The following is a 26369-nucleotide window of genomic DNA, read 5'->3' as shown; positions in this document are numbered from 1 at the left end:
TTTTTAGAAATCACTACTTGTTATGCAATGAATTAGATTTCCAGTTAATTCTTACCAAAGGGTACACTCTAGAAAAATAATCTATTCAATTCAAAATTACTAGCTATCTTGTCCGAGGGACACTTAATAGAAATCTATTCAAATGCAGATTCGAGAGGTCCCCAACACACAAAAAAAATATATTCAAAATATGTGTAGTAGACCAAGGGATACAAGACCTTCTACCGTACACTTTTGTGGTAGGGAACTTGGGACTGCACATTTGACCTTTCACAATTTTGACTGGGTTTCTATTAAGTGTCCCTCGGACTAGATAATTGAGATTGAGAATAATAATTTTTCACTGAAAAATCTGAATATAATACGAATATTGAAAAACTAAAAGCCTTTTATTAATTGGCCTTTAGCAATATGTCCTATTCTTAATTAGCACAAAACAGTACATAATTGAAAGAAAGGCTTAACACGGGTTTTAATTTGTTTTTCTGGGTGATGAAATGTTTTAAAATGTTTAAAACTTAATAAATGCCAAAAATTGAAAATTCCCGAAAATTCCCAATATTCCCGGGCCCTTCAAAATTCCCGGAACCTTTCCACCCCTTTGCAACCCTACAAAGGCCTCTGGGATTCTGAATTTCATTCGAGAAAGAAGGTATGAAGGGATTATAATTAGATGGGGTGTAAAGCTGCATCGATGTATGATGCATCATGATGCAAAAAAATGTGACTATGTGCATCATAGAAATGTGTGATTCACATCATGGAAATCAGCATTATATAAGGCTATCGCCACAAAATGAGTCCAGGGTAGCAAAAGTTCATTCAGAGATGTAGCTTTTTGAAACGAGAGCACATCAAAAAATGGCCCATGTATCTTTCCTTTTTTTTTTGCCATAAATACATTCCTTAATCTATAATGTATCTATCATCAAAATATTATACCATTAATACTGTATCACAAAGTTTCCAGCTAATGTTCTCCAAACTTGGTTGGATACCTTAAACGTTTTTGCTATATTCTCTGGATTGGTTGCACCAAATTTAACAAATGATGCCTTATTTTAAAGATAATTAACTATAGATTGAAAATCTCATCTCATTATCTGTAGCCGCTTTATCCTGTTCTACAGGGTCGCAGGCAAGCTGGAGCCTATCCCAGCTGACTACGGGCAAAAGGCGTGGTACACCCTGGACAAGTCGCCAGGTCATCACAGGGCTGACACATAGACACAGGCAACCATTCACACTCACACCTACGGTCAATTTAGAGTCACCAGTTAACCTAACCTGCATGTCTTTGGACTTTGGGGGAAACCGGAGCACCCGGAGGAAACCCACGCGGACAACATGCAAACTCCGCACAGAATGGCCCTCGCCGGCCACGGGGCTCGAACCCGGACCTTCTTGCTGTGAGGCAACAGCGCTAACCACTACACCACCGTGCCGCCTAGATTGAAAATATTCAATTAAACAACTTTTCATTTGTTGACCAACTGAAGTCATTTTGTGGTGACATGTCCCATATTAATGGAATAACGTTGTTTGAACACCAGATTTCCCTGTGCAAACTAATATATATATATATATATATATGTATTTGAAGGGATTATATTTAGATATGGATGTAAAGCTGCATTGATGTATGATGCATCATGATGCAAAAAAAATGTGACTATGTGCATCATAGAAATGTGTGAAATGTTCAGTGATACCTTAAACATTTTTGCTATATTCTCTGGATTGGTTGCACCAAATTTAACAAACGGCCCTTTATTTTAAAGATAATTTACTATAGATTGAGAATATGCAATAAACCAACTTTTCATTTGTTGACCATCAGCTGGAAACTTTGTGATACAGTATTAATGGTATAATATTTTGATGATGGATACATTACAGATTAAGGAATGTATTTACGGCAAAAAAAACAAAATGGATCAACGTTCAAGAGAGAGGACGCTGATCACATGATATCACATTCTTTTGTTTAATGACAACAATGAAAAAGCACTCTTCAGTAGCTTCCAAATGACATCAGGCCCCTATTTCCAGTTAAAATGACACCTTAGATGATGCTCTGGAGCTCATGATGACATCTGAACATTCTTTGGACGTAGCAGAGACAGGGAAGCAGGAAGGAGAGATAAGACCGAGAGAGGTAAGACCTGACTGTAGGCGGTGATAAAGAAGTTAGCTAGCTACCGTGCTTGCAGGTCTGGCAAATGTAAAAGCCTGAATTAGTATACACATTTGGGGAAGCTGTTGTTGATTAGATTCAGTTTTTTGGACGTTGCACCAGAGAAAGAGGAGCAGAGTGCAGGAGGACGAGGAGAGACAGAGCTGGATGAACAGTCTGGGCAAATCGAGAGAGAAGAGAAAGACAGGAGAGACCACACCCCAGAGATGAACCTGAGGGAGCAGTTGCCACAGTAGCAGAGAACACTAGGCTGGGGGCAAGGGAGAAAAGCCAGTGTCCACCGTGTAGAAGGGAACATTAGTGACCTCGGGAGGAAAGCACTGTGGCCCAAACCAAGTGAAACTGTCCCCAGAACATCTTTGGGTGCAAAAAGCAATAATTTAATTCAAACTGGTTTGGAACCTTTCCATGGTTAGAATACTCCTACTGATATCTGCAGATGCAGCTTTTTGTTTTTTTCATGTTTGGCAAACGCATGAAGCATGACACTTTTGCAAATACTGGCTTAACAAATTGGAAAGAGCTCTGGATCTCTTTAGAGAGCATGAAAAAAACACCTGCCCAGAAAGCAAACCTACTTTTCTGGCACAGCTTTAACATCAGTGCTGCTCATGGTAGTGTTGCTTAACAGTTTACACTCAGCAAATGAAGCAGAACTCAAAGACAGACAGCCGTAGTGCGGCTGCCATGCAATTCTTAGCTAAACAAAATGTTTCATTCAGTGTCCATGATGAGGGAATTTCCAGCCACAATCAGGGAAACTTTCTTGAGTTTATGAACCTTTCTGTCAGTCCGGCACACTTTGGCGCGCTCACCTGAAGAACCCTCTGGCGCATTCCAGACCGCGCACACGTCGAGCGACCTCTCGCACCGTTAACGACATGCACCTGCACCTGATTGAGGGGCAATATGTGCTCTTATAGGCGGCATGGTGGTGTAGTGGTTAGCGCTGTCGCCTCACAGCAAGAAGGTCCTGGGTTCGAGCCCCGGGGCCGGCGAGGGCCTTTCTGTGTGGAGTTTGCATGTTCTCCCCGTGTCCACGTGGGTTTCCTCCGGGTGCTCCGGTTTCCCCCACAGTCCAAAGACATGCAGGTTAGGTTAACTGGTGACTCTAAATTGAGCGTAGGTGTGAATGTGAGTGTGAATGGTTGTCTGTGTCTATGTGTCAGCCCTGTGATGACCTGGCGACTTGTCCAGGGTGTACCCCGCCTTTCGCCCGTAGTCAGCTGGGATAGGCTCCAGCTTGCCTGTGACCCTGTAGAAGGATAAAGCGGCTAGAGATAATGAGATGAGATGCGCTCTTATACACTACCGTTCAAAAGTTTGGGGTCACTTTGAAATGTCCTTATTTTTGAAAGAAAAGCACTGTTCTTTTCAATGAAGATCACTTTAAACTAATCAGAAATCCACTCTATACATTGCTAATGCGGTAAATGACTATTCTAGCTGCAAATGTGTGGTTTTTGGTGCAATATCTCCATAGGTGTATAGAGGCCCATTTCCAGCAACTCTCACTCCAGTGTTCTAATGGTACAATGTGTTTGCTCATTGCCTCAGAAGGCTAATGGATGATTAGAAAACCCTTGTACAATCATGTTAGCACAGCTGAAAACAGTTTAGCTCTTTAGAGAAGCTATAAATCTGACCTTCCTTTGAGCAGATTGAGTTTCTGGAGCATCACATTTGTGGGGTCGATTAAATGCTCAAAATGGCCAGAAAAATGTCTTGACTATATTTTCGATTCATTTTACAACTTATGGTGGTAAATAAAAGTGTGACTTTTCATGGAAAACACAAAATTGTCTGGGTGACCCCAAACTTTTGAACGGTAGTGTAAAAGGACTGCTTAGACGCACGCATAGAGCGAAGTATTACGCTACGACAGTACGCATTACCGAGCCTTATTGCATGTATATGATTTCCTGATTTTCGTACCTGTCCCTTGTTCCAGTTTCTTTGCTGCCTGTGATATCCTGTTTGCACCTCGCCTGACCTTTTTCTTGTCTTTACGTTTCTGAGTTTGCCTACCGATTTGGATTGTTTGCCTGTGTGCGTTTGCACTTTATCATTAAATATAATTCTGCACTTACAGTACATCCACCTCCTACCTCGTATCTGACACTTTCAAAACAGTTCGATCCATTTCTGCACTCATACTCAGCCCCATAACACAGTACATATTTATGACCTTCGTCTCCAAATGAGATAATTGAGTGATGTTCTCAAGAGGCAACAGCAACTAATTATCAGTGAATTAAAAAATGTTTTCTATTTGGCAGATGAATCCAGAGATGGAAACACTGAGAAATTGGCTATATCTGTCTGTTAAGTCACTGAAGGTAGAGGAAAGGAGCGTTTGCTGGCTGTGACAGAAATGAAAGAATTTTCTGCGGAATGCGTAACTGCTGCAGTTGAAAAACAGTTGGTTCATAATGGCCTTGAACACCTTAAAGTGCATATCACGGGTAAATTCAGGAGCAAGATCAATGTAATTCTCCTATTTTATATTAAACTTTGGTCAAATATCTGTAACATTCTGCATTCTCTGCAATTTTTTTTACCTTGCGCAATACCAGAAAAATGCAGTTGAAATCAAGCCATTTGAGGCGAATTGGTCCGCCTCTGAAAAAACTTGGCACTTGGATTTCCCGGCAAACATTGATTTTCGTGATGTTATCTGTGGGACGCCTCTTTCTGAATCCTACATCAGCGCTGGTTTGTTTATGAGAAAACGACCTGGTGGTTTTCTGCAAATTTCTTCAACGTTATCGCGTAATTATTAAAATGGTTAACAGATGTATCGTAGGAGGGTGTAGCAACACCAATCTTGATGGGATTAGTACTCATCGTTTCCCAAAAGACCGGACAATGAGAGAGAAATGGGAGCGCTTGGTCTACACAGGCTGTGCACTGAAACCGTGCAAAGCTCGCGCAGCCTGCTGGCGCTTCCGCAGGTGACGTCACGAATCTGGCTCCAGACTCCCTTGGGATTTTTCCAGACGCATTTTTTTTTCTGCTGTAGACAGATGGCCTTGTGCAAAATTACTCTTCTGGATGAGTGTGTAAAAGGACATACTTTCATATTAAAAAAAACAAAATTGGTCCAGAATATGCACTTTAAGTGTGTTGCACAAGCTTCTGATGGTGCAGCAGTAATGATTGGGGCAAAAGTAAATCATCTTCCACAGGCCATTGATGAACACTGCTAGGCACATCAAGTAAACTTGGTCCAGTGCCACAGCAGTCAAGCATTACCAGAAGCCAGGGATTTTTTCAGTGTTTAACTTGTAAACCTTCACAAATTCAAAGATATTCAAAATCAGCTGGGGTTACAGCCCTCTGAACTCGTGCAGCTCTCAAAGACCCAATGGGCATGCCAGTTAGAGTCTGTAAATGCCATCTTAGAGAATCTCTAAGAACAGTCCTTCATTGCCTCTCCAGCATCAACAACTCCATTGCAGTATGACTCCAGGTCTCTCCACAATATACCCGTTGATGATGTTCAAAACTTTTCTGCCTGCAGCTGAAAACCTGCATGCATATCTGCAAAGCAAAAGAGTAGATCTTACTAAAGCTACAGAGTACAAAGAAGCTGTGTATGAAAAACAAATGTACACTGATGAGAAGGATGCTACGCTGTATGATACAGCAAGGACCTTTTGGGTTGCAAATCAGATCCCAGAGCGATGTGCTGCTAATACAACGCCAAATCAGAAACAGTTGGAACATTATGTTGACGTTCTCTTCTGCTCCTCGGACCTGCCTGATCCATCCTGGTGCCCTGTGTTTGGTTGGAGTCTCATCACATTGCTCCTATGGAGGGTGGCCCCATGTGGACAGTTGGGGGTCATGCCTGGAGGATGCTCTGGACTCTTGCAGTGGTGCTTTTGTAGCTGGGGACTGCAGTTGACTTGCTGACTTTAGGACTGCAGTTGACTTGCTGACTTTGGGACTGCAGTTGTTGTGAACGGTTTTGCGCTCAGGTTTCCGTTGGTGGGGGGTTTATAGCATCAACAAAGCTGACTTTATGTTAGGATTGTTAATGTTATAGTCATGTTGTCTGTTGTTGCCCAAATGAGGATGGGTTCCCTTTTGAGTCTGGTTCCTCTCGAGGTTTCTTCCTCATGTCGTCTGAGGGAGTTTTTCCTTGCCACCGTCGCCACAGGCTTGCTCATTGGGGATAGATTAGGGATAAAATTAGGTCATGTTTTAAGTCATTCAAATTCTGTAAAGCGGGCGGCACGGTGGTGTAGTGGTTAGCGCTGCCGCCTCACAGCAAGAAGGTCCTGGGTTCGAGCCCCGGGGCTGGCGAGGGCCTTTCTGTGTGGAGTTTGCATGTTCTCCCCGTGTCCGCGTGAGTTTCCTCCGGGTGCTCCGGTTTTCCCCACAGTCCAAAGACATGCAGGTTAGGTTAACTGGTGACTCTAAATTGACCGTAGGTGTGAATGGTTGTCTGTGTCTATGTGTCAGCCCTGTGATGACCTGGCGACTTGTCCAGGGTGTACCCCGCCTTTCGCCCGTAGTCAGCTGGGATAGGCTCCAGCTTGCCTGCGACCCTGTAGAAGGATAAAAGCGGCTAGAGATAATGAGATGAAATTCTGTAAAGCTGCTTTGAGACAATGTTTATTGTTAAAAGCGCGATACTAATAAACTTGACTTGACATTGAAATTAAAACTAAAAACAATGATTTGTAAATAGTCTTTGACCTGTATTGCATGCAAAACAAGACGACAGCACTTTATTTGATGATTATTTAGAAAGAAAAAAAAACACTTCAATTTTAATTCTTGCAGCACATTTTTTTAAAAACTTGGGACAGTAAAGCATTTACCACTTTATAATGGTACTATTCCTTCTTACAACACTTAAAAGATGTTTAGGGACTGAAGACACCAAGTGATGAAGCATTTCAGGGGTTTATTTTTTTTTCAATCTTCCTGTAGACTTGTCTTAAGGTGTGCAACAGTACAGGGTTGTCGTTGTCATATTTTTGATTTCAAAATTCTCCACACATTTTCGATTGGGGACAGAGGGGACAGGAACCCTCTTCTTCCACAACCATGCCTTTGTAATGTGTGCAGAATGTGGTTTTGCATTGTCTTGTTGAAATATCTCTGGAAAAGATGTCAGCTTGGATGCAGAATATGTTGCTCCAAAGTTTCAATGTACTTTTCTGCATTACTGCTCCCATCACAGAAGTGTAAGTTACCTTTGTCAAGGACACTGACACAACCCCATACCATGACAGACCCTGGCTTTTGGACTTGTTGCTGGTAACAGTCCATCCATCCATCCATCCATCCATCCATTATCTGTAGCTGCTTATCCTGTACAGGGTTGCAGATAAGCTGGAGCCTATCCCAGCTGACTATGGGCGAGAGGCGGGGTACACCCTGGACAAGTCACTAGGACTACATTCAGACTGCAACCTGAAACGACCCATATCCGATTTGTTGTGAAATCCGATTTTTTTGTTAGGCCGTTCACATTACCAATTATATGAGACTTGTATGCGATCTCCAATATGAACGGAAAATGACCCAAAAGTGTCCCGCATGTGCAAATTGACACGTAATAAGCACATCTACGTAATATGTAAACAAAAAAAAAAAGTGCACTCTTCAAGTTTGCAAGTAAAGCATGGAGATGAGGCGAGACCTGGCGATGTGGTTTTTGTGGCGGCGGCGGAACTCGCACAATAATCTGATTAATGTGGGCAGCAGACTAATGAGACCGAAGGTGTCAAATTACTGGAAATTTCCAGAACAATCTTATAATCTTGTAATACAGGATGGTTTAAGTTATAAATCAGTTATAGAAACTGTTTTATTTAATCAGGCTAACAGATCAACATCCAGGTCCCTACCAAATCCACCATTAGCTTGATCAATTCTATAAAAGTCTATTTAAATTCTGAAAACTGTACAAATGTTGTTGTTTTCCACCAAAGAGGCGGGATTAGCCAACGCAGAATAGTGACGTTTGTCTCTTGTTGATGAAGTGTAAGTCGCATGAATGCGACCTGTCCGGTCAGACTGCAGTCGCATGTGAAAATAACGGATATGCATCGGAATTAGGACCACATATCCAAGACTACGTTCAGACTGCACCCTGAAACGACCCATATCCGATTTTTTTGCCCATATGCGACCTGTATCCGATTTGTTATTGACAATCTGAACGACACAGATCCGATTTTTTCACATGCGACCCAGGCCGCTTGGATATGTGGTCCTAATTCCGATGCATATCCGTTATTTTCACATGCGACTGCAGTCTGACCGGACAGGTCGCATTCATGCGACCTACACGTCATCAACAAGAGACAAACGTCACTATTCTGCGTTGGCTAATCCCGCCTCTTTGGTGGAAAACAACAACATTTGTACAGTTTTCAGAATTTAAATAGACTTTTATAGAATTGATCAGCTCAGGGCTTAATTTGAGGGGGAGCAAGCTGGAGCGCGCTCCGGAACCTCAGACGTTGGCTCCGGCAGCTATTTACACTGGATCCGGTGATCCGCCACCTCTCTTGACTATGTAACAAAAAATAAAAATAAATAAATAAATAAATAAATGCAAGTTTATTTAGTGTTAATGTCTGATTTTGATATCTGTCTTGGTGATTTCTCTCATGAAACGACATCCACAAAATATCTGTTTGTATATTAAGGAGGGTGCACACTTCCGTGGCCGCGCGAGGAAGACGCGCTGTTCGGGGAAAAAGAAGTGGAAGCGCTCTGCCAGCAGTTTTGCATCAATGACCCACGACATGTCATCAGGGAATTCAGGGAAAGTAATGGAGAATTCATCCCAGATGAACTGAAGGGCCTCTTGGCCGCGATCAACACTGTCCCTATCTCAAGTGCAGAGTGTGAGCAGGGTTTTTCGCAGATTAACTTAATTTGCAGTGTTATTACAATACATGCCCAGAAGCGCCCCCCCCCCTTCTTTTTTTCGCACCGGAGCCACTCATCCTCTGCGCTCCGGGACCTCCCACTTTACAAATTAAGCACTGTGGTCTCGCCTCATCTCCATGCTTTACTTGCAAACTTGAAGAGTGCGCTTTTTTTTGTTTACGTATTACGTAGATGTGCTTATTACGTGTCAATTTGCGCATGCGGGACACTTTTGGGTCGTTTTCCGTTCATATTGGAGATCGCATACAAGTCTCATATAATTGGTAATGTGAACAGCCTAACAAAAAAATCGGATTTCACAACAAATCGGATATGGGTCGTTTCAGGTTGCAGTCTGAACGTAGTGTAAGCGGCCTGGGTCGCATGTGAAAAAATCGGATCTGTGTCGTTCAGATTGTCAATAACAAATCGGATACAGGTCGCATATGGGCAAAAAAAATCAGATATGGGTCGTTTCAGGGTGCAGTCTGAACGTAGTCTAAATCATCACAGGGCCTGGTAATTGTCTGGATGGTCCTTTTAGTCTTTGGTCCAGAACACATGGTGTCCATTTCTTACAAAAAAGACTTGGAATACTCATTCATCTGACCACAATACACATTTCCACTGTGTGATGGTCCATCCCAGATGCCTCTGAGTCCAGAGAAGTCAGTGGTGCTTCTGGACACCATTGACTTGAGGCTCCCTTTTTGCACAGTAAAGTTGTAACTGGCATTTGTGGATGCAACTCTGTATTGTAGTGCTTGACAGAGGTTTGCCAAAGTAATCCCAAGCACATATGGATATATCAGCTATAGATGAATGATGGTTCTTGATGCAGTCGCCATCTGAGGGACCGGAGATCATGGGTGTTCAGCTTAGGCTTGTGCCCTTGCACTTTATGCACCAAAATTCTTCCAGATTCATTGAATCGTTTAATGATCTCATGCACCGTAGAGGGTGAAATATCCAAATCCCTTCCTATCTTTCTTTGAGCAACATTGTTTTTAAACATTTTAGTAATTTTCTCACACATTTGTTGACAAACTGGAGATACTCAGCCCATCATTGCTCTCAAAGACTAGGCTTTTCCTGGATACTGATTTTTGTACCAAATCATGATTCTAATCACATGTTGACATCTTCTATTATTTAATCCTTTTACCTGATTACTCACCCTAAAGTGCCTCATCCCAACTTTTTTTGGGGGAATGTGTTGCAGACCGGCGACACGGTGGTGTAGTGGTTAGCGCTGTCGCCTCACAGCAAGAAGGTCCTGGGTTCGAGCCCCGGGGCCGGCGAGGGCCTTTCTGTGTGGAGTTTGCATGTTCTCCCCGTGTCCGCGTGGGTTTCCTCCGGGTGCTCTGGTTTCCCCCACAGTCCAAAGACATGCAGGTTAGGTTAACTGGTGACTCTAAATTGGCCGTAGGTGTGAATGTGAGTGTGAATGGTTGTCTGTGTCTATGTGTCAGCCCTGTGATGACCTGGCGACTTGTCCAGGGTGTACCCCGCCTTTCACCCGTAGTCAGCTGGGATGGGCTCCAGCTTGCCTGCGACCCTGTAGAAGGATAAAGCGGCTAGAGATGATGAGATGTGTTGCAGACCTGGAACACAGGAATGGATGTATATTAACAATTGAAATGAAGTCGACCAGACAAAACATGAACTATCTTGGGTTTACACTGTCTGCAATGAAATGCAAGTCAAAGTAAATTGAGAAATCACTGCTTTCTTTGTTTATTTGTATTTTCCGTACCGTCCCAACTTTTTCTGATTTGTGGTTCGAGACCACAAAGAAGCAGAAATGGATGGAAATGGTCTCAGAGCAGCTGGAAAGAAACTTGTTTCTACCTTGCCTTGGCAGGATGGTTGCCGAGATGGATCGGTGTTTTTCATCTCTTAACAGCAACATTCTAAGAGGTGTTCAGGCCTGTAATCCTAAACCAGACAGCTTTCTCGTTGAGGAGCACCTCAGAGGTCTGCCAGATCATTACAGTGTTGGTCTAAAATTTGAGGAGGTTTTAGTCGCCAAAAATTATTTGGCCTGCAACAAGGAAATCCTGCCAATTAAAGATATGCAATATGTTTTTCAGCTTGCTGAATAAAGTCATGTTCTCAGTCTTGATCCTTTAGATCTGTCTGACAATCCCAGTTAACAGCTGCAGTTGTAAATGGTGATTCAGTGTGTTGAGACACTGAATGTGCTCCACACTTGGCTGAAGTTTACAACGGGACAAGTCAGGCTTCACCATCTTGCCGTCTTATCAGTTAAGAAGGAAGAACTTTGTAAGTTGATTCACAGTCAAGTGATTGACCACTCTGCCAGCATGAAAATAGACAGTACAGTTTAATGAACCAACTCAGTTTGGACTTGGTGTTGGATATGAGAGGCACTCTGAAACTGTTTGGGAATACTTTTTTTTTTTACTTTTAGATTATACTAAATGGATGACTCAAGTCATGAAATGATTGTTTGAAATGTTCTTTGTTTTGAAATTGGTTTTATTATTTATTATTTTGCAGAATCATGCCAAACGCAGATGCAAATGTGCAATAATTTAATGACATGAGTCAGGTTATCGGCGGCACGGTGGTGTAGTGGTTAGCACTGTCGCCTCACAGCAAGAAGGTCCGTGTTCGAGCCCCGTGGCTGGCGAGGGCCTTTCTGTGCGGAGTTTGCATGTTCTCCCCGTGTCCGCGTGGGTTTCCTACGGGTGCTCCGGTTTCCCCCACAGTCCAAAGACATGCAGGTTAGGTTAACTGGTGACTCTAAATTGACCGTAGGTGTGAATGTGAGTGTGAATGGTTGTCTGTGTCTATGTGTCAGCCCTGTGATGACCTGGCGACTTGTCCAGGGTGTACCCCGCCTTTCACCCGTAGTCAGCTGGGATAGGCTGCAGCTTGCCTGCGACCCTGTAGAACAGGATAAAGCAGCTACAGAAAATGAGATGAGATGAGTCAGGTTTTGTTGGTATTATTATTTGCATTATGCAGGATATGACTTTTGTCCTAAAGAAACATGGTTTGAGTGACAATGCAGTGCATTTTACCTTTACTAGTAGACCCCTTCGCATGTTTGTAAACAAACCGACCGTTGCCAGGATGCGCGCGCAGCCTGGACCCAGAAACAATGGCGCTGCCCATAGACCGGCATTATGAGCGGTCAGATTATGCCAAACAATTGTCGTTACAAGATCGAGAATGCTACATAAATAAGTTAACTCTAACAAGTGGACATCGCCTACCGGATCCGCATTTAATTAAAGAGTGGACGGACGATGTTAGTAAGTTCCCTGGTATACAATGGCCAGATATATACTCGTACCTTATTGACAAGGCTTCAGTGTACACCCACGAAAAACTTCGTGCCTACAAGTCTTTAGACGCATATGATTATGTTATGTGCGGGCATGTACAACTTGATTAACAATGGGACATTCATATTCATTTTGTTTTAATCAAATTATGCCAGTGATGTGATGGCAATGTGGCTTTAGCTACAACAGCAAATACCAACACTAAACAGCAATTTGCAGGAGGTAATGGCATGAAAGGAATGATGGTGTAAAGAGTGCAGCTAAGAGAAATCAGAGCTGCGTAAAAAGCGAGAGGCAGAGAGCAGAAATGAAACTGAACGGGGCGGGAGCTAGGTTAGAGCAGTCAACGTAAGTTGGCATTTAGCGTGAGGGCACACAATTTTACCTTTCCATCCTTGCTTTAAAATTGTGATTTTCGGCATACACAAATAATGATGGCACAAAATCTGGACTGCTTGAGTCAAGCATGCAAAGCTAAGTTAACATGCTAACAATATTCATTACATTGTGTAACTATGACCCAGCTAATCAGACAAACGTTACCAAAGTATTTTGCTACATCAATAAACGAAGACTTGAAAGAATAAAAAAGAAAGATTTAATAAATAGCCTGATCTTACCTGTGATGAAGTGGGCACTGCAAACCCGCGCATTTTTGATAGTGCTTTCATCCCAGTCTACATGTTTGATGGCTTGTAGCCATAGACATCGGCGATTTTTTTTGGAATGGGTAAGATCCTGCTGGAATTCTGAACATTTTAACCCCATCACTGCTACGATTCTGACACCCGACAACACAACAACTAGGCATTTCTGAGTCTTTTTTGGGTCCAGGCTGCGCGCGCAATTTCCTCTTACGTATGAATGACGTTTACTGCGAAGGGGTCTGTAGTTGTTTCAGTTTCATTAGCAGCAGTATGGCAGTGGCAGTAATAGTGGGCTAAGCAAGGCAAAGGAATTTCTTATAGCACATTTCATATAGACATTCGAGGGGAAAAATGCATGATTTGAGGAATGAAGGACGTGTGCCCCACGTAATCTATGTCTAGCAACGTCCCTGGATAGAAGTATCCATGAGGGATCATCCATAACAGCACAACTTACGGTAAGTCCAAGCACTGGACTTAAGCTCTTCTTCTTGATCGTGATTTTCTTCATTCTTGTATATGTTTTTGGACCAAAGGCCTGTTCTCTCTCTCTCCCACTACAACATATTGCAATATATACAGCATTTGCAACTAGACTGCATTTCCGCAAAGAAAATGCAAAGTGTGCTTGCTGAGCTGTAGCAGAACAGCTATCATGCTAGCATCCTAAAAGCTAGCATGCCAACATGCTAACAACTAGCATGCTAACAGTTAGCATACTAACATGCTTACAGCATACTAACATGCTAAAAGCTAGCATGCTAACATGTTAATGCTAACATGCTAATAGATAACATGCTATTTGTTAAAATTCTAACACTTTAAGGCTAATATGCTGACAGCTACCATGATAACAGCTAACAGGCTAACATGCTAATGGCTAGTATGTTAACTTTTAGCATGCTAACACGCTGAGGGTGACATGCTAACAGCTAACATGCTAACAGTTAGCATGCTAACATTGCTCAGGCGAACTCGCTAACAGCAAACATGCGAACTCTGCATGCTACCATGCTAATCCTAACATGTTAACAGCTCTCATGATAACATGTTAATGGTGAACATGCTAACAACTCGCGAGCTAACAGCAGGCATGATATCGTAATGGGTAACATGCTAACAGACATTGCACGTGTACATGGTAACACGTGAATGCTTATATGCTAATTGCTATCGTGTGTGCGCGTGTAAGTGTTCCTAATAAAGTGGCCATTGAGTTGAAGTTGATTTGCTGTCAAAGTCTCAAATGAGCAGATCCTTGCCAAATGCATCATCACCTATGGGGGAAGGGAGGAATGACTCAGTCAAGCTTCCATTGATTAGCAGCAAAATGGAGAAAAAATGGACGGATGAAAGGCAAGACAAAGCCGAGTGCGGGTCAGAACCGATATCATGTGTGTGATGGTGATTTGGCCTGAGGTGCCGTATGAAGTTTGGTGGATGTGTGGTGAAGTGTTACTGAGCAAAACTCCATTCATTTGAATGGGGCCAAAAATCAATGGAAGCCTATGGAGGTAAAAAGAGATGCGTGAAAACCAAGCAAAAGACGAGTGCAGGTCTCAGATGAGGGGATGGATCTGTGCGGGGACTTGGCCTGAGGCATCAAGTGAAGTTTCTTGAAGTTTGGTCACTTGGTTAAAAAAACTGATGGAGAGTGAAAGTTTTTCTCCTGAAACACCATTCATTTTCAATGGGGCCAAAAATCAATGCAAGCCTATGGAGGAAAAAGGGATGAGCAAAAAGAAAGGAAAAATATGAATGCGGGTCAGAACCGATTGCATGTATGTGTCGGGGGAGTTGGCCTGAAGTATCACATGAGGTTTGGTGCATCTGCGATGGAGCGTGTCCGAGTAGAACGATTCGATTCATGAGCCCTATTCATTCTCTATGGGAAAAAAACAAAAGAAAAACGACAAGAACAAGAGAACGGGCGCATTGATCCAAAAGCTGTATACAAGCACACTACATCACTTCGGGCCAGACGTCTCAGAGTTGGAACGGTGTCTCTATCTCGAACGCCCTGGGAGGAGTAGTGGATCCAAAAAACGTGTCGGAATAAGGCAGAATAAGTAAACTTAAGAAGAACAATCATGTGCTTGCCTTTGGCACACAGCAGCCGAAGGCACACTAATTATTTATTTATTTATTTATTTAACAAAACTAAATAGAAAAGCATCGGTAACCATTATCTCTTTTCAAGTAATTCCATTTTTGGTGTCTAAATATGATCCAGGAGTCATTATCAGAAGATAACTAGTGACTCTGCAGTATGCTGCATGCATTAAATATCCTTTTTTCACCACCATTTGATGACAGCTGTTTCTAACCTAGTAGTCTGACCACAGCTTTCAAACCTAGACATTTCTTGTAATATTGAGGTTTTTAGATTATAACCTCATCTCATTTCATTATCTCTAGCCGCTTTATCCTGTTCTACAGGGTCGCAGGCAAGCTGGAGCCTATCCCAGCTGACTACGGGCGAAAGGCGGGGTACACCCTGGACAAGTCACCAGGTCATCACAGGGCTGACACAGAGACAACCATTCACACTCACGTTCACACCTACGGTCAATTTAGAGTCACCAGTTAACCTAACCTGCATGTCTTTGGACTGTGGGGGAAACCGGAGCACCTGGAGGAAACCCACGCGGACACGGGGAGAACACGCAAACTCCGCACAGAAAGGCCCTCGCCGGCCACGGGGCTCGAACCCGGACCTTCTTGCTGTGAGGCGACAGCGCTAACCACTACACCACCGTGCCACCCTAGATTATAACCATGTAAGGATTATTTGTATATCCAAAAATAAATTCTCTCTGAAGTCTGCTCACTCAAAACATTTCAGTAGGTCTGAGATAAATTTTCGACATGTATATGTGTGTCCACTGTAACCCCAGCTGTGTAATAGGCGAGAGGCCGAGGGCTACTGAAACGGAGATCGGCACTGCCCAGTGCACCTCAAGGGCCTGGTTAGTACTGGGACAGGAGACTGCCTGGGAAGATCAGGTGCTGGCATGGGAAGAGACCATATAACTTTTGATATGTGTGTCCAAGCCCCATTTCTACCACAAGTCAAAAAATATCCCAAAATGTTGTCCGATTAAATTAGACTAGATTCGATTCAACTTTAAGTACAAAGCCAACGAAATGCAGTTAGCATCTAACCAGAAGTGCAAAACAACAATCCTTACATGTTTTGTAAGGATTATATAAAGGCATGCCCTGTGTCCGAAATAGCTCCCTGCTCACTATATAGGGCACTATATAGTGGGGACGCCATTTTGTAGTGAGGATTATAACACCCTATTTAGTGCATTCAAAGTATCCCACAATGCATCACGAAAAGTAGTGTACAACCGATGGTCACTAACCAAGCAATATCATGCATTGCGGTCGCGCTGAATGAAATCAAATTAAAAGTCTCAAATTTGATTTAATAAAAGGCAGCGGCAAAGAAGAAAGTGTTCAGCCTTGATTTAAAAGAACTGAAAGATGCAGGGTACATTGTACTTATTAATATGGGAAATACGCTCAATATAATTTGTATTTATCTCAAAAATACATGCATGTATTTATTATTTTGAAAATCTACCAGCCGGCTGATCTGGCACATTTTAATTGTGCGACAGTAATGACGTAAATACCAGCACGACGGACTAGTGTCCGAAAGCGTTTTTTCATTTTACCAATGAGCTCGCTATATACCGGCGAGCGGCCTAGCGGTTAGCGTGTCCGCCTCTTGATCGGGAGATTGCGAGTTCTACTCGCGATCGGGTCATACCAAAGACCATCATAAAAATGGCGCCTACTGCCATCTGGCAAGCCATGCTGCAATACAGATGTGAGTGGGGAGTCAAACTCTCGCGGTTACCAGAGGACTAGTAACCCTTGCTATGTAATATACCGTAGGCGAGAGGCCGAGGGCTACTAAACGGAGATCGGCGCCACCAAATGCACCATGAATGGTGCGGGAAGGACTTTGACTTGCTATATAGTCCTCTATATAGTAATTCCCTATAGAGTGAGTAGTGAACGATTTCGGATGCAGGGATGGTTTTTGATCTGGAAGCCATTTTGAAACTAGTACAGTGCAATAAGCTGGTTGTTCAAGGCAATGAACTCATCTCATCTCATTATCTCTAGCCGCTTTATCCTTCTACAGGGTCGCAGGCAAGCTGGAGCCTATCCCAGCTGACTACGGGCGAAAGGCGGGGTACACCCTGGACAAGTCGCCAGGTCATCACAGGGCTGACACATAGACACAGACAACCATTCACACTCACATTCACACCTACGGTCAATTTAGAGTCACCAGTTAACCTAACCTGCATGTCTTTGGACTGTGGGGGAAACCGGAGCACCCGGAGGAAACCCACGCGGACACGGGGAGAACATGCAAACTCCGCACAGAAAGGCCCTCGCCGGACACGGGGCTCGAACCCAGGACCTTCTTGCTGTGAGGCGGCAGCGCTAACCACTACACCACCGTGCCGCCAGGCAGTGAACTAAATTGCATATTATGCACAAAAAAGGTAGAAAATGATTACAAATATAAGTAAAATATTTTCAGGATGCAATGTAGATATAATATGAATTAAATGCATAAGAATGGATAGAAGAGATTCAGTTAAATTGCTCTTATTTACTCAAATTTTTATGAGATCAGATGAATAGTTCAGATTGTGGGTGTATATTTTGAAAGAGCAGGGTGATATGTGAGCATGCTGTGGGTTACTACATGAGGAATAGCTGGGATACACCACACCCAGAGAATGAGCCATGTCTGGTATTCTGGTTTCTTCAACCGTGTGCGTCTGGCCTCTTTTACATAATGAGTTATATAACGAAGCAAACTTGTTGGCTTCTCTTGTTATAATAGCATTTGTATTAGTTCTTGGTGTGGACAGTACAGTATGTGTGAAGAGAAATTCTCAGCTTGACTCTTCGCAGCCTGTCTCTTTATTCCTTGGTCTCTTTGGTAAAAAAAACAATTATAAAATGCATAAAATAGACGATACAAAAATAGGTCTCCTCAATACATGCACAAGTGTTGTGCCACATGTTGTCCGAATGGGCAGCTGCGTGTTTAATTTTAGCCGATCCATGTGTGTTGTATAGGAATGGCTTTAAACAATTTGACCGAGGTCTACAGGGTATACATAGATCCAGTTTAATAGGATTAGCCCATGGAGACACTCTGATAATCCTCCAGACAAGGAACCACGCAATGAAGCGGACCATCACAGAGTTGATTCTTTTCCAATAACAGCACACCCCAAAGTGTTCTTGAAACATAAATGTGACGCGAAGTCATCTAATTATGAGTTTTAGTACAATAGCAGTGGCGAAACTGTATTGCTAGTGTCCTTCCTATTCTTGAAGCCCTGCTGATTTGACGCAACCAGTCATGTTTATGGCTCTCTGTGTCGGCCCCTGGGGGTCTTTGCTTCATTGTGCATGTCTGTATGCCAGTCTATGACATTTTAAAAGTGTGTGCATTTATCACTGTGGTTATGGGCTTTTCACTTTCCTCTGCAGATCATCTTTGAAGCCGTGACCTCAGGCCAGCGTGGTTTGCTGGCCATCAAGGATGTCGTTGTCCAGGGCCATCAGTGCAGTAAGGCCAAATCTTCCATTGCAAAACACACACACACACACACACACACACACACACACACACAACACGTACAGTACTGAGGCACATGCAAAGAAATGCTGTAGAGCAAAGATGCCTTCAGGGTTGATGAAATTAAATGTTTATGCATTAAAAGAAATCCTGTAAAGTGCAGTAAAAAGTAATCAGTGAAACTAAGTGAGTATTTGTTGTGATGACCCTGAAAGAAACAAAAAAAAAAACCCCAAAAAACAGTAGTCTCCGATACAGTTTGCGCAGTTTTATGGTCTTTACACACCAGGGGTGTTAATTTACATGTCAATATATTTTTTTCAAACTGTTTTTTGTCATGAGTACTTTCACCCAGAACGTGAATATTACACAGTGAAAAAGTGCCACATTATTTTTCCACAATTAGGTTGCTTTTTCTGAGCTTTCACACCCCGAATAAGTGTATCAACCAATCATGTTGTGTGGAACAGTTGTTGTGATGACAGTCAGCAAAAAGGCCTTAAAGGAACAGTCCACCGTACTTCCATAATGAAATATGCTCTTCTCTGAATTGAGACGAGCTGATCCGTACCTCTCCGAGCTTTGCGCGACCTCCCAGTCAGTCAGACGCAGTCAGACGCGCTGTCACTCCTGTTAGCAATGTAGCTAGGCTCAGCATGGCCAATGGTATTTTTTGGGGCTGTAGTTAGATGCAACTAAACTCTTCCACGTTTTTCCTGTTTACATAGGTTTATATGACCAGTGATATGAAACAAGTTCAGTTACACAAATTGAAACGTGGCGATTTTCTATGCTATGGAAAGTCCGCACTATAATGACAGGCGTACTAACACCTTCTGCGCGCTTCGGCAGCGCATTGATATCTGAGCTCCGTATCAATGCGCTGCCGAAGCGCGCAGAAGGTGTTAGTACGCCTGTCATTATAGTGCGGACTTTCCATAGCATAGAAAACCGCTACGTTTCAATTTGTGTAACTGAACTTGTTTCATATCACTGGTCATATAAACCTATGTAAACAGGAAAAACGTGGAAGAGTTTGGTTGCATCTAACTACAGCCCCAAAAAATACCATTGGCCATACTGAGCCTAGCTACATTGCTAACAGGAGTGACAGCGCGTCTGACTGCGTCTGACTGACTGGGAGGTCGCGCAAAGCTCGGAGAGGTACGGAGCAGCTCGTCTCAATTCAGATAAGAGCATATTTCATTATGGAAATACGGTGGACTGTTCCTTTAAAGGAGAACTGAAGTCACTTTTTAACTTGCTTTATTTCTTAATTAACGTGTTATTCAATTACGTTTTCGGTTTTAGTAACCTTATATCGTGACTCGTACTGGCAACTAATCGCAATTAACCTCCTAAGGCCCAAGCTGGTTTTTTTACATGCATTTTTTATTTCTCTTTGCTATTTGGGTTTATTAGAACCTGATTAGAATAAAAACTAAGCATCATCTTTTGATAAGATGTACTTTTAGAGAAAAATTATGTCCACATATGTGGATTCTTGTTCCGAATTTCCATAAAGTGCTGTCCACGCATGTGACCGCTAAGCCCTAGGAGGTTAAATATTATACTTATCGGCCTAGGCGGCACGGTGTTGTAGTGGTTAGCGCTGTCGCCTCACAGCAAGAAGGTCCGGGTTCGAGCCCTGTGGCCGGCGAGGGCCTTTCTGTGTGGAGTTTGCATGTTCTCCCCATGTCTGCATGGGTTTCCTCCGGGTGCTCCGGTTTCCCCCACAGTCCAAAGACATGCAGGTTAGGTTAACTGGTGACTCTAAATTGACCGTAGGTGTGAATGTGAGTGTGAATGGTTGTCTGTGTCTATGTGTCAGCCCTGTGATGACCTGGCGACTTGTCCAGGGTGTACCCCGCCTTTCGCCCGTAGTCAGCTGGGATAGGCTCCAGCTCGCCTGCGACCCTGTAGAACAGGATAAAGCGGCTACAGATAATGAGATGAGATGAGACTTATCGGCCTATTCGGTTTTTAGCCGTATCGTTTGGTCCACGGCAGGCGTCGCTTATCCGCGCGATCTTCACGAGACTTGTGCGAGACTTCGAAACGTGAAGCGTCAGCCAGGTGTCAGTGCCGCCATTTTGAAAACTGTTTTCCAAACAAAATATTGCACAAAAATGAGTTTAAATGACGATCACTGCCTACTTTTTTCAAACTTTCCTGATTGCTCTCAAAACAAACAAACAATTTCCGGCTTGATTACGTCAGCATTCGAAAGAGGGCGCGCGCGTCTTTTGACAACGTTGGCAGATGTCGGTCACTTTGATTTCCGCTGTACGTTTTACTTCCGTCCTACGATGTCTCGCACAGGTCTCAGCGAATCTCGTTTACGGCCGTTGCTTTGACATATGGACTGATATATTACAGAGCATATTTCAAACTCTCATAACTTGCTCTAGCAGTGACAAATAGCGATCAAAAATGCATTCCTACATTTAATAAAATGAGAAATAGAGTTTTGATTTTAAAAAAATTGCCTTCAGTTCTCCGTTAAATATAGTGGTGATTGAAGTATATACAGGGTGTTTCAAAAAATTTGACATTGAGATGTTAATATCCCAGAAACTACATAGTCTAGGCAAATGAAACTGAACAGGCTTAATGTTGAGCAATGTATGATTTATTCCGCAAAATTTGAATGAGAAATTCCATAAATTCCATCTGAATTCCATAAACGATTTCACAAATTTTCAATACGCGCGCCGCCTGAGACACACGCATGCACACACAGACAGCCTTCCTCTTTGAACTTTTTGTTCCATGTCCAAATCTGCATTGCAGTTGGTGCATTTTTAGAGAATTCTCTCATAAATACATGCTGCACAGTCTTGGCCGACTGTGTTCGAGCGTACACTAACACACAAAACGCCTTTTCTTTTCCAGTGAATGGCATTTCTATACCTAAAAAGATAAAAACAAAAAACACAATTGTTGCCAGGCAAAACAAACCTCGCCTGGTTAGCCTAGTAAACTAGACCCACCCGCCTAGCAGCCAAAAATATTTTTGCCTACGAGTGGGTCTAGCCTCGCACCATATCAACAAAACACCCCGGGCATCAAATCGTGCCCGCCAATCACAACGCAAGGTTTTTGTTTGGATTCTTTGGGCGGGCTTTTGCAGGAGTGACGACAAGGCTGCGCGACGCTGGAGAAAGGGCAACAGGAAAGATGGCTACGGCTAGTGAACAGCGCGCGTTTGACTCCGCTTTGGAATCAGTTTTAGAAGAATTAGACTTGGAGTTTTCGTTGAAACATGAGCAGGAAGAGGCTCTCCGCTCATTCCTTTTCAAGAAGGACGTTTTCGCTGTTTTGCCGACTGGCTATGGCAAAAGTCTGATCTACCAGCTGGCTCCGCTCGTAGCCAAAAGGTTTTAATTAAAGATAAAATTTTGACCTGTTTCCACATATGCTGTTAAAATTCGAGGTCAGTTGAATGAGAATTGGCAAAGTTATTAGATTGTGAAATTTTTTGAAACACCCTGTGTGTGTGTGTGTGTGTGTATATATATATATATATATATATATATATATATATATATATATATATATACACAGTTCTTCTAGACACTTTGACTGTTGCTTCTTTTTTTTTCACACAAAACCCAGCAGCCTTCGTTCTGTTTTTTGTCTGAAAAGTGGCCTCTCGTGTAATATATATATGTTATTTACCAGCAGGGAGGTCTGTATGGTGAAATACCGTGACCGAGGTCTTGAAAGTACTGAGCGAGGCACTCTGGGCCGAGGTCGGTATTCAAGGCCGAGGTCACAGTATCTCACCATACAGACCGACCTTAAGTTGGTTAAAAAATATATATTTTTTCTTTACCAAATTCGAACAGAAAACGAGAGCGCCTGAAAGGGAAAACCGAGCCGAGGCGAGCCGCCATTTTGAATCCTCATTCACGGCTGTAATGCAAATTGCTTCCTCCTCGGTATACAAGTGCACTTCCATGGCAGGAAAAAAAACTACATTTTGCCGCCTATGTCGTCCCCTATTTATATAAAATTGAGTCATTCAGGATTCAGCCATGTTTTTGCTCGGCGTGAGCAACAGTTACAGGTTTTTAGTTTTCTCCTGAAATGTTTTTTTTTTATTATTTTGTCTTCCTCAGGGTAGTAAAACTCGCCTTCACTGTGAACACTGTCGTTATCGCTATCCATGATGTAAAATTAATGCTATTTTGAATCCTCATTCACGGCTGTAATGCAAATGGCTTCCTCCTCGGTATACAAGTGCACTTCCAAGGCAGGAAAAAAAAAACTACATTTTGCCGCCTATGTAGTCCCCTATTTATACAAATAGGAGTCATTCAGGATTAAGCCATGTTTTTGCTCGGCGTGAGCAACAGTTACAGGTTTTAGCTTTCTTCTGAAATGTTTTCTTTTATTTCTTCTTCCTCAGGGTAGTAAAACTCGCTTTCACTGTGAACACTGTCATTATCGCTATCCATGATGTAAAATTAATGCTATTATGCTGAGAAATGCTGGCAAAAATTTATAAGATTTTTTATGTCTTATAAATAAATCATATAAAAAAGATAAATGTTGACAAAAATTGCTACTATATTGTTGTTGTTGTGAACGAGCAAGTTGCCAGAGGTCCATAACCGGGGTCCGTACCATAGGATACGGGCCCGCTCGCCAGCCAATCAGAGCGCAGGATTTGATGGAAACCGGACTGAGAAAAAAAGCAGAGGTCAGAGAGCAGGAAGGCAAGATCAGAGTAGGCAGATCCACTATCAAAACACAAAGGCAGGCACAAGACAAAAATCAGATTTAGTGTAAACAGGAACAGGGAAATAAAGCTTGAGCCTTATATGAACTCTACTAAACTTTGTAACAAGGTAAAGGAGTAACGGTATACAAAGACAAACTAGGAACCAGAACACACGGCCATAATAAATAGCCGTGTAATAATAGAACATTGTTGCACGCTTGAGAGCAGAATCTGTGACCTTAACCTCAGCGAACTTTAGAATTAATAAATTGGGTGTCAATAACGTTAACCTGAAAACACTTTATTTTAGAATAAAGTGTGTCACAGAATATGGTGACATCCCTGTCCCTTACCAAGTCATGACATTTTCTAAGTTTCAAGACGTTCCACATAACAAACGCTAGTGAACAACTTTAAAGGTTCCTTAGCAATAAAAATGCTTTGACTTATTATTGTGCACTTAAAAAATTATTTGAAACTCTGCCAAATGCTGGAAAAATACTTTGTCGTGCAAGCCATTTGTACTCCTTTAGAGGCTTTTGCTTGACATTTAAAAATATTGTTTATTCATTTTAATGTCACAGGCTGATCCTTAGGTTGGCGTTTATCAAATATATAAATGAGCAGAATAAAATGTTAGCTTTTTAAAAAAAATTACTTAGTATGTTTTCAAATCACACACACACACAAAAAAATATATGGATAAATGCTTCCAGGGTCAAAGTTCTGAAGAGCGAGTGGTCATTTCAGCTAGCATCAGTAGTTTTTCCCTCCACGTCATTATTTTACTTGAATTCTTGTTTTCTTGTGGAGTTGCACCTTTTCAGTCTTCATTGAAATGAATTTTTAAAAAGGATTTAATAGAATACATCTTTAAAGGAAATTCATCGCTCGTGTTACTGCCACTGGTGTAACGGCCTGTACTAATAACGCTGGTGATAATATCTCCAGTGACTTAAAAAGTAATTGCACCTCATTGAAGATCAAGAACATTGGTTGGTCATTCAAACAAGAATGTCATTACAGTGACAATTTCCAAAGTCAGCACACAGTGAAAGACCCATACAAAGATCCATAAAATTAATTTAATTTACTTAATTCCGATATGTACATGTATTGAGTTGCATTACTACAGATTGTTTTCACACAGCCATCATAATTTGATCATGTATTTTCAAAACGTTCAGTAAAATCAGACCCAAGCTGAGAATCGAACCCAGGTGTCTGTAGTGATGTTGCACATGTTATGCCAGTTAAAGTAATACTATAGCCGTTTCTTTCTGTCAGTCAAGAGTTTACAATATAATCGAACAATGTGAATTAATCACACTCTACATAATTTAAACTAGTAGACTGGTTACTTCTCATCTCATTATCTCTGGCCGCTTTATCCTGTCCTACAGGGTCGCAGGCAAGCTGGAGCCTATCCCAGCTGACTACGGGCGAAAGGCGGGGTACACCCTGGACAAGTCGCCAGGTCATCACAGGGCTGACACATATGCCGCTTTTCCACTACAAACGCGGCTGAGCCGTGCCGTGCTGAGTCGAGCTGAGTCGAGCTGAGCGGGGCTGTTGGAGTTGCATTTTGACTACAACCGCGCTGAACCGTGCTGGCTGGAAGTGGGTGGACACATTGGGTGGAGTTAGCGAAAGTGGGTGGACGTCACGTGATGTCGTTAAGCAGCGCAAACAGTGACATCAGTGACAGTGGCGGAACAAGTCAGAGCCGGGCCGGGGGCGGGGCAAATGACCGGGCCCTTTATTAAAGCTTATCATAACATCATTTTAGGCTACAAAATGTCCGCAACTGCGGTGTTTACCAATTTCAACACTACCGGGTGCAACTATGTTATTTAGTACATCAAGTCCTTCAAACGAACATGTAACTCAGAAACAAAAAACATTAGGATACTGTACATGGCTCATAATAAAACAGCAATAGCCTATACTGCGCACATTATTTGAAGGGCATACGAATGAGCGCTCAGAGGTTGCAACGGTGACAGGAAGAGTCAGAAATAAAAGGAGGGCGGTGCAAACCTCACTGAATGCACTGTGTTTACCAATTTCAACACTCCGGGGTGCAACTATGTTATTTTGTACATTAAGTCCTTCAAACGAACATGTAACTCAGAAACAAAAAAACATTAGGTGACATACTGTACATGGCTCATAATAAAACATCAATAGCCTACTGCGCGCATTATTTGAAGGGCATACGACGAGCCTTGCGCTCCGCGAACTCGTGCACGATGCTCTGTATGTCACTGATTCAGTGAGCTTTTAAGCGGTAGTCTCACGACCCGGATAGTAAACAATAAACATGGAGGACATGGAGTCGTTAGTGTTGCTGGTCTTGGTGCTGTGGCTTGTTGTCACCGACAACGCCAACAGATACTGGCAAGAGCGTATAGATGAGGCGAGGCGCATAAGGCTTCAGAAATTCTCGTAATTCATAATTATTCTCCTTCCGGGTTTGCGGTGTTTACAGATCCCAGCGTGCTCGCGGGGCGTGTGTGGGCATGTGAGGACACGCCTCCTCACCAATCAGTGCACAGGGGAGTGTCTGCTCACGCCCCCAACCTCAGTCAGCACGGCTTGGCTCGCTTCAGCCCCACTCCAAAACGGTGCGAGTTTTAGGGGCTAAGCAGGGCTGAAACGAGCTGAGTCGTGCTGGTTTTTGGTAGTCGAAACGCGAGCCGTGTCGGGCTGAAGTGAGCTGAAAAAGGGTAGTGGAAAAGGGCCAATAGACACAGACAACCATTCACACTCACATTCACACCTACGGTCAATTTAGAGTCACCAGTTAACCTAACCTGCATGTCTTTGGACTGTGGGGGAAACCGGAGCACCCGGAGGAAACCCACGCGGACACGGGGAGAACATGCAAACTCCGCACAGAAAGGCCCTCGCCGGCCACGGGGCTCGAACCCAGACCTTCTTGCTGTGAGGC

General features: G+C 42.9%; 1 protein-coding gene across 3 annotated transcripts in view; it reads left to right on the top strand.

Moving 5' to 3' along the window:
* LOC132871759 (receptor-type tyrosine-protein phosphatase mu-like) overlaps window positions 1-26369 on the top strand; it is a 444714-nt gene that overhangs the window by 77837 nt on the left and 340508 nt on the right. For all 3 annotated transcript variants that reach the window (XM_060906241.1, XM_060906242.1, XM_060906240.1), the window contains exon 3: window positions 18600-18678. In XM_060906241.1, coding sequence (XP_060762224.1) covers window positions 18600-18678 — 79 coding nt within the window. The remainder of the gene's footprint in view (window positions 1-18599; window positions 18679-26369) is intronic.

This window comes from Neoarius graeffei, chromosome 23 (assembly GCF_027579695.1).
Source record: "Neoarius graeffei isolate fNeoGra1 chromosome 23, fNeoGra1.pri, whole genome shotgun sequence".
Taxonomy (NCBI): domain Eukaryota; kingdom Metazoa; phylum Chordata; class Actinopteri; order Siluriformes; family Ariidae; genus Neoarius; species Neoarius graeffei.
This window is presented reverse-complemented; position numbering and strand designations above follow the sequence as displayed.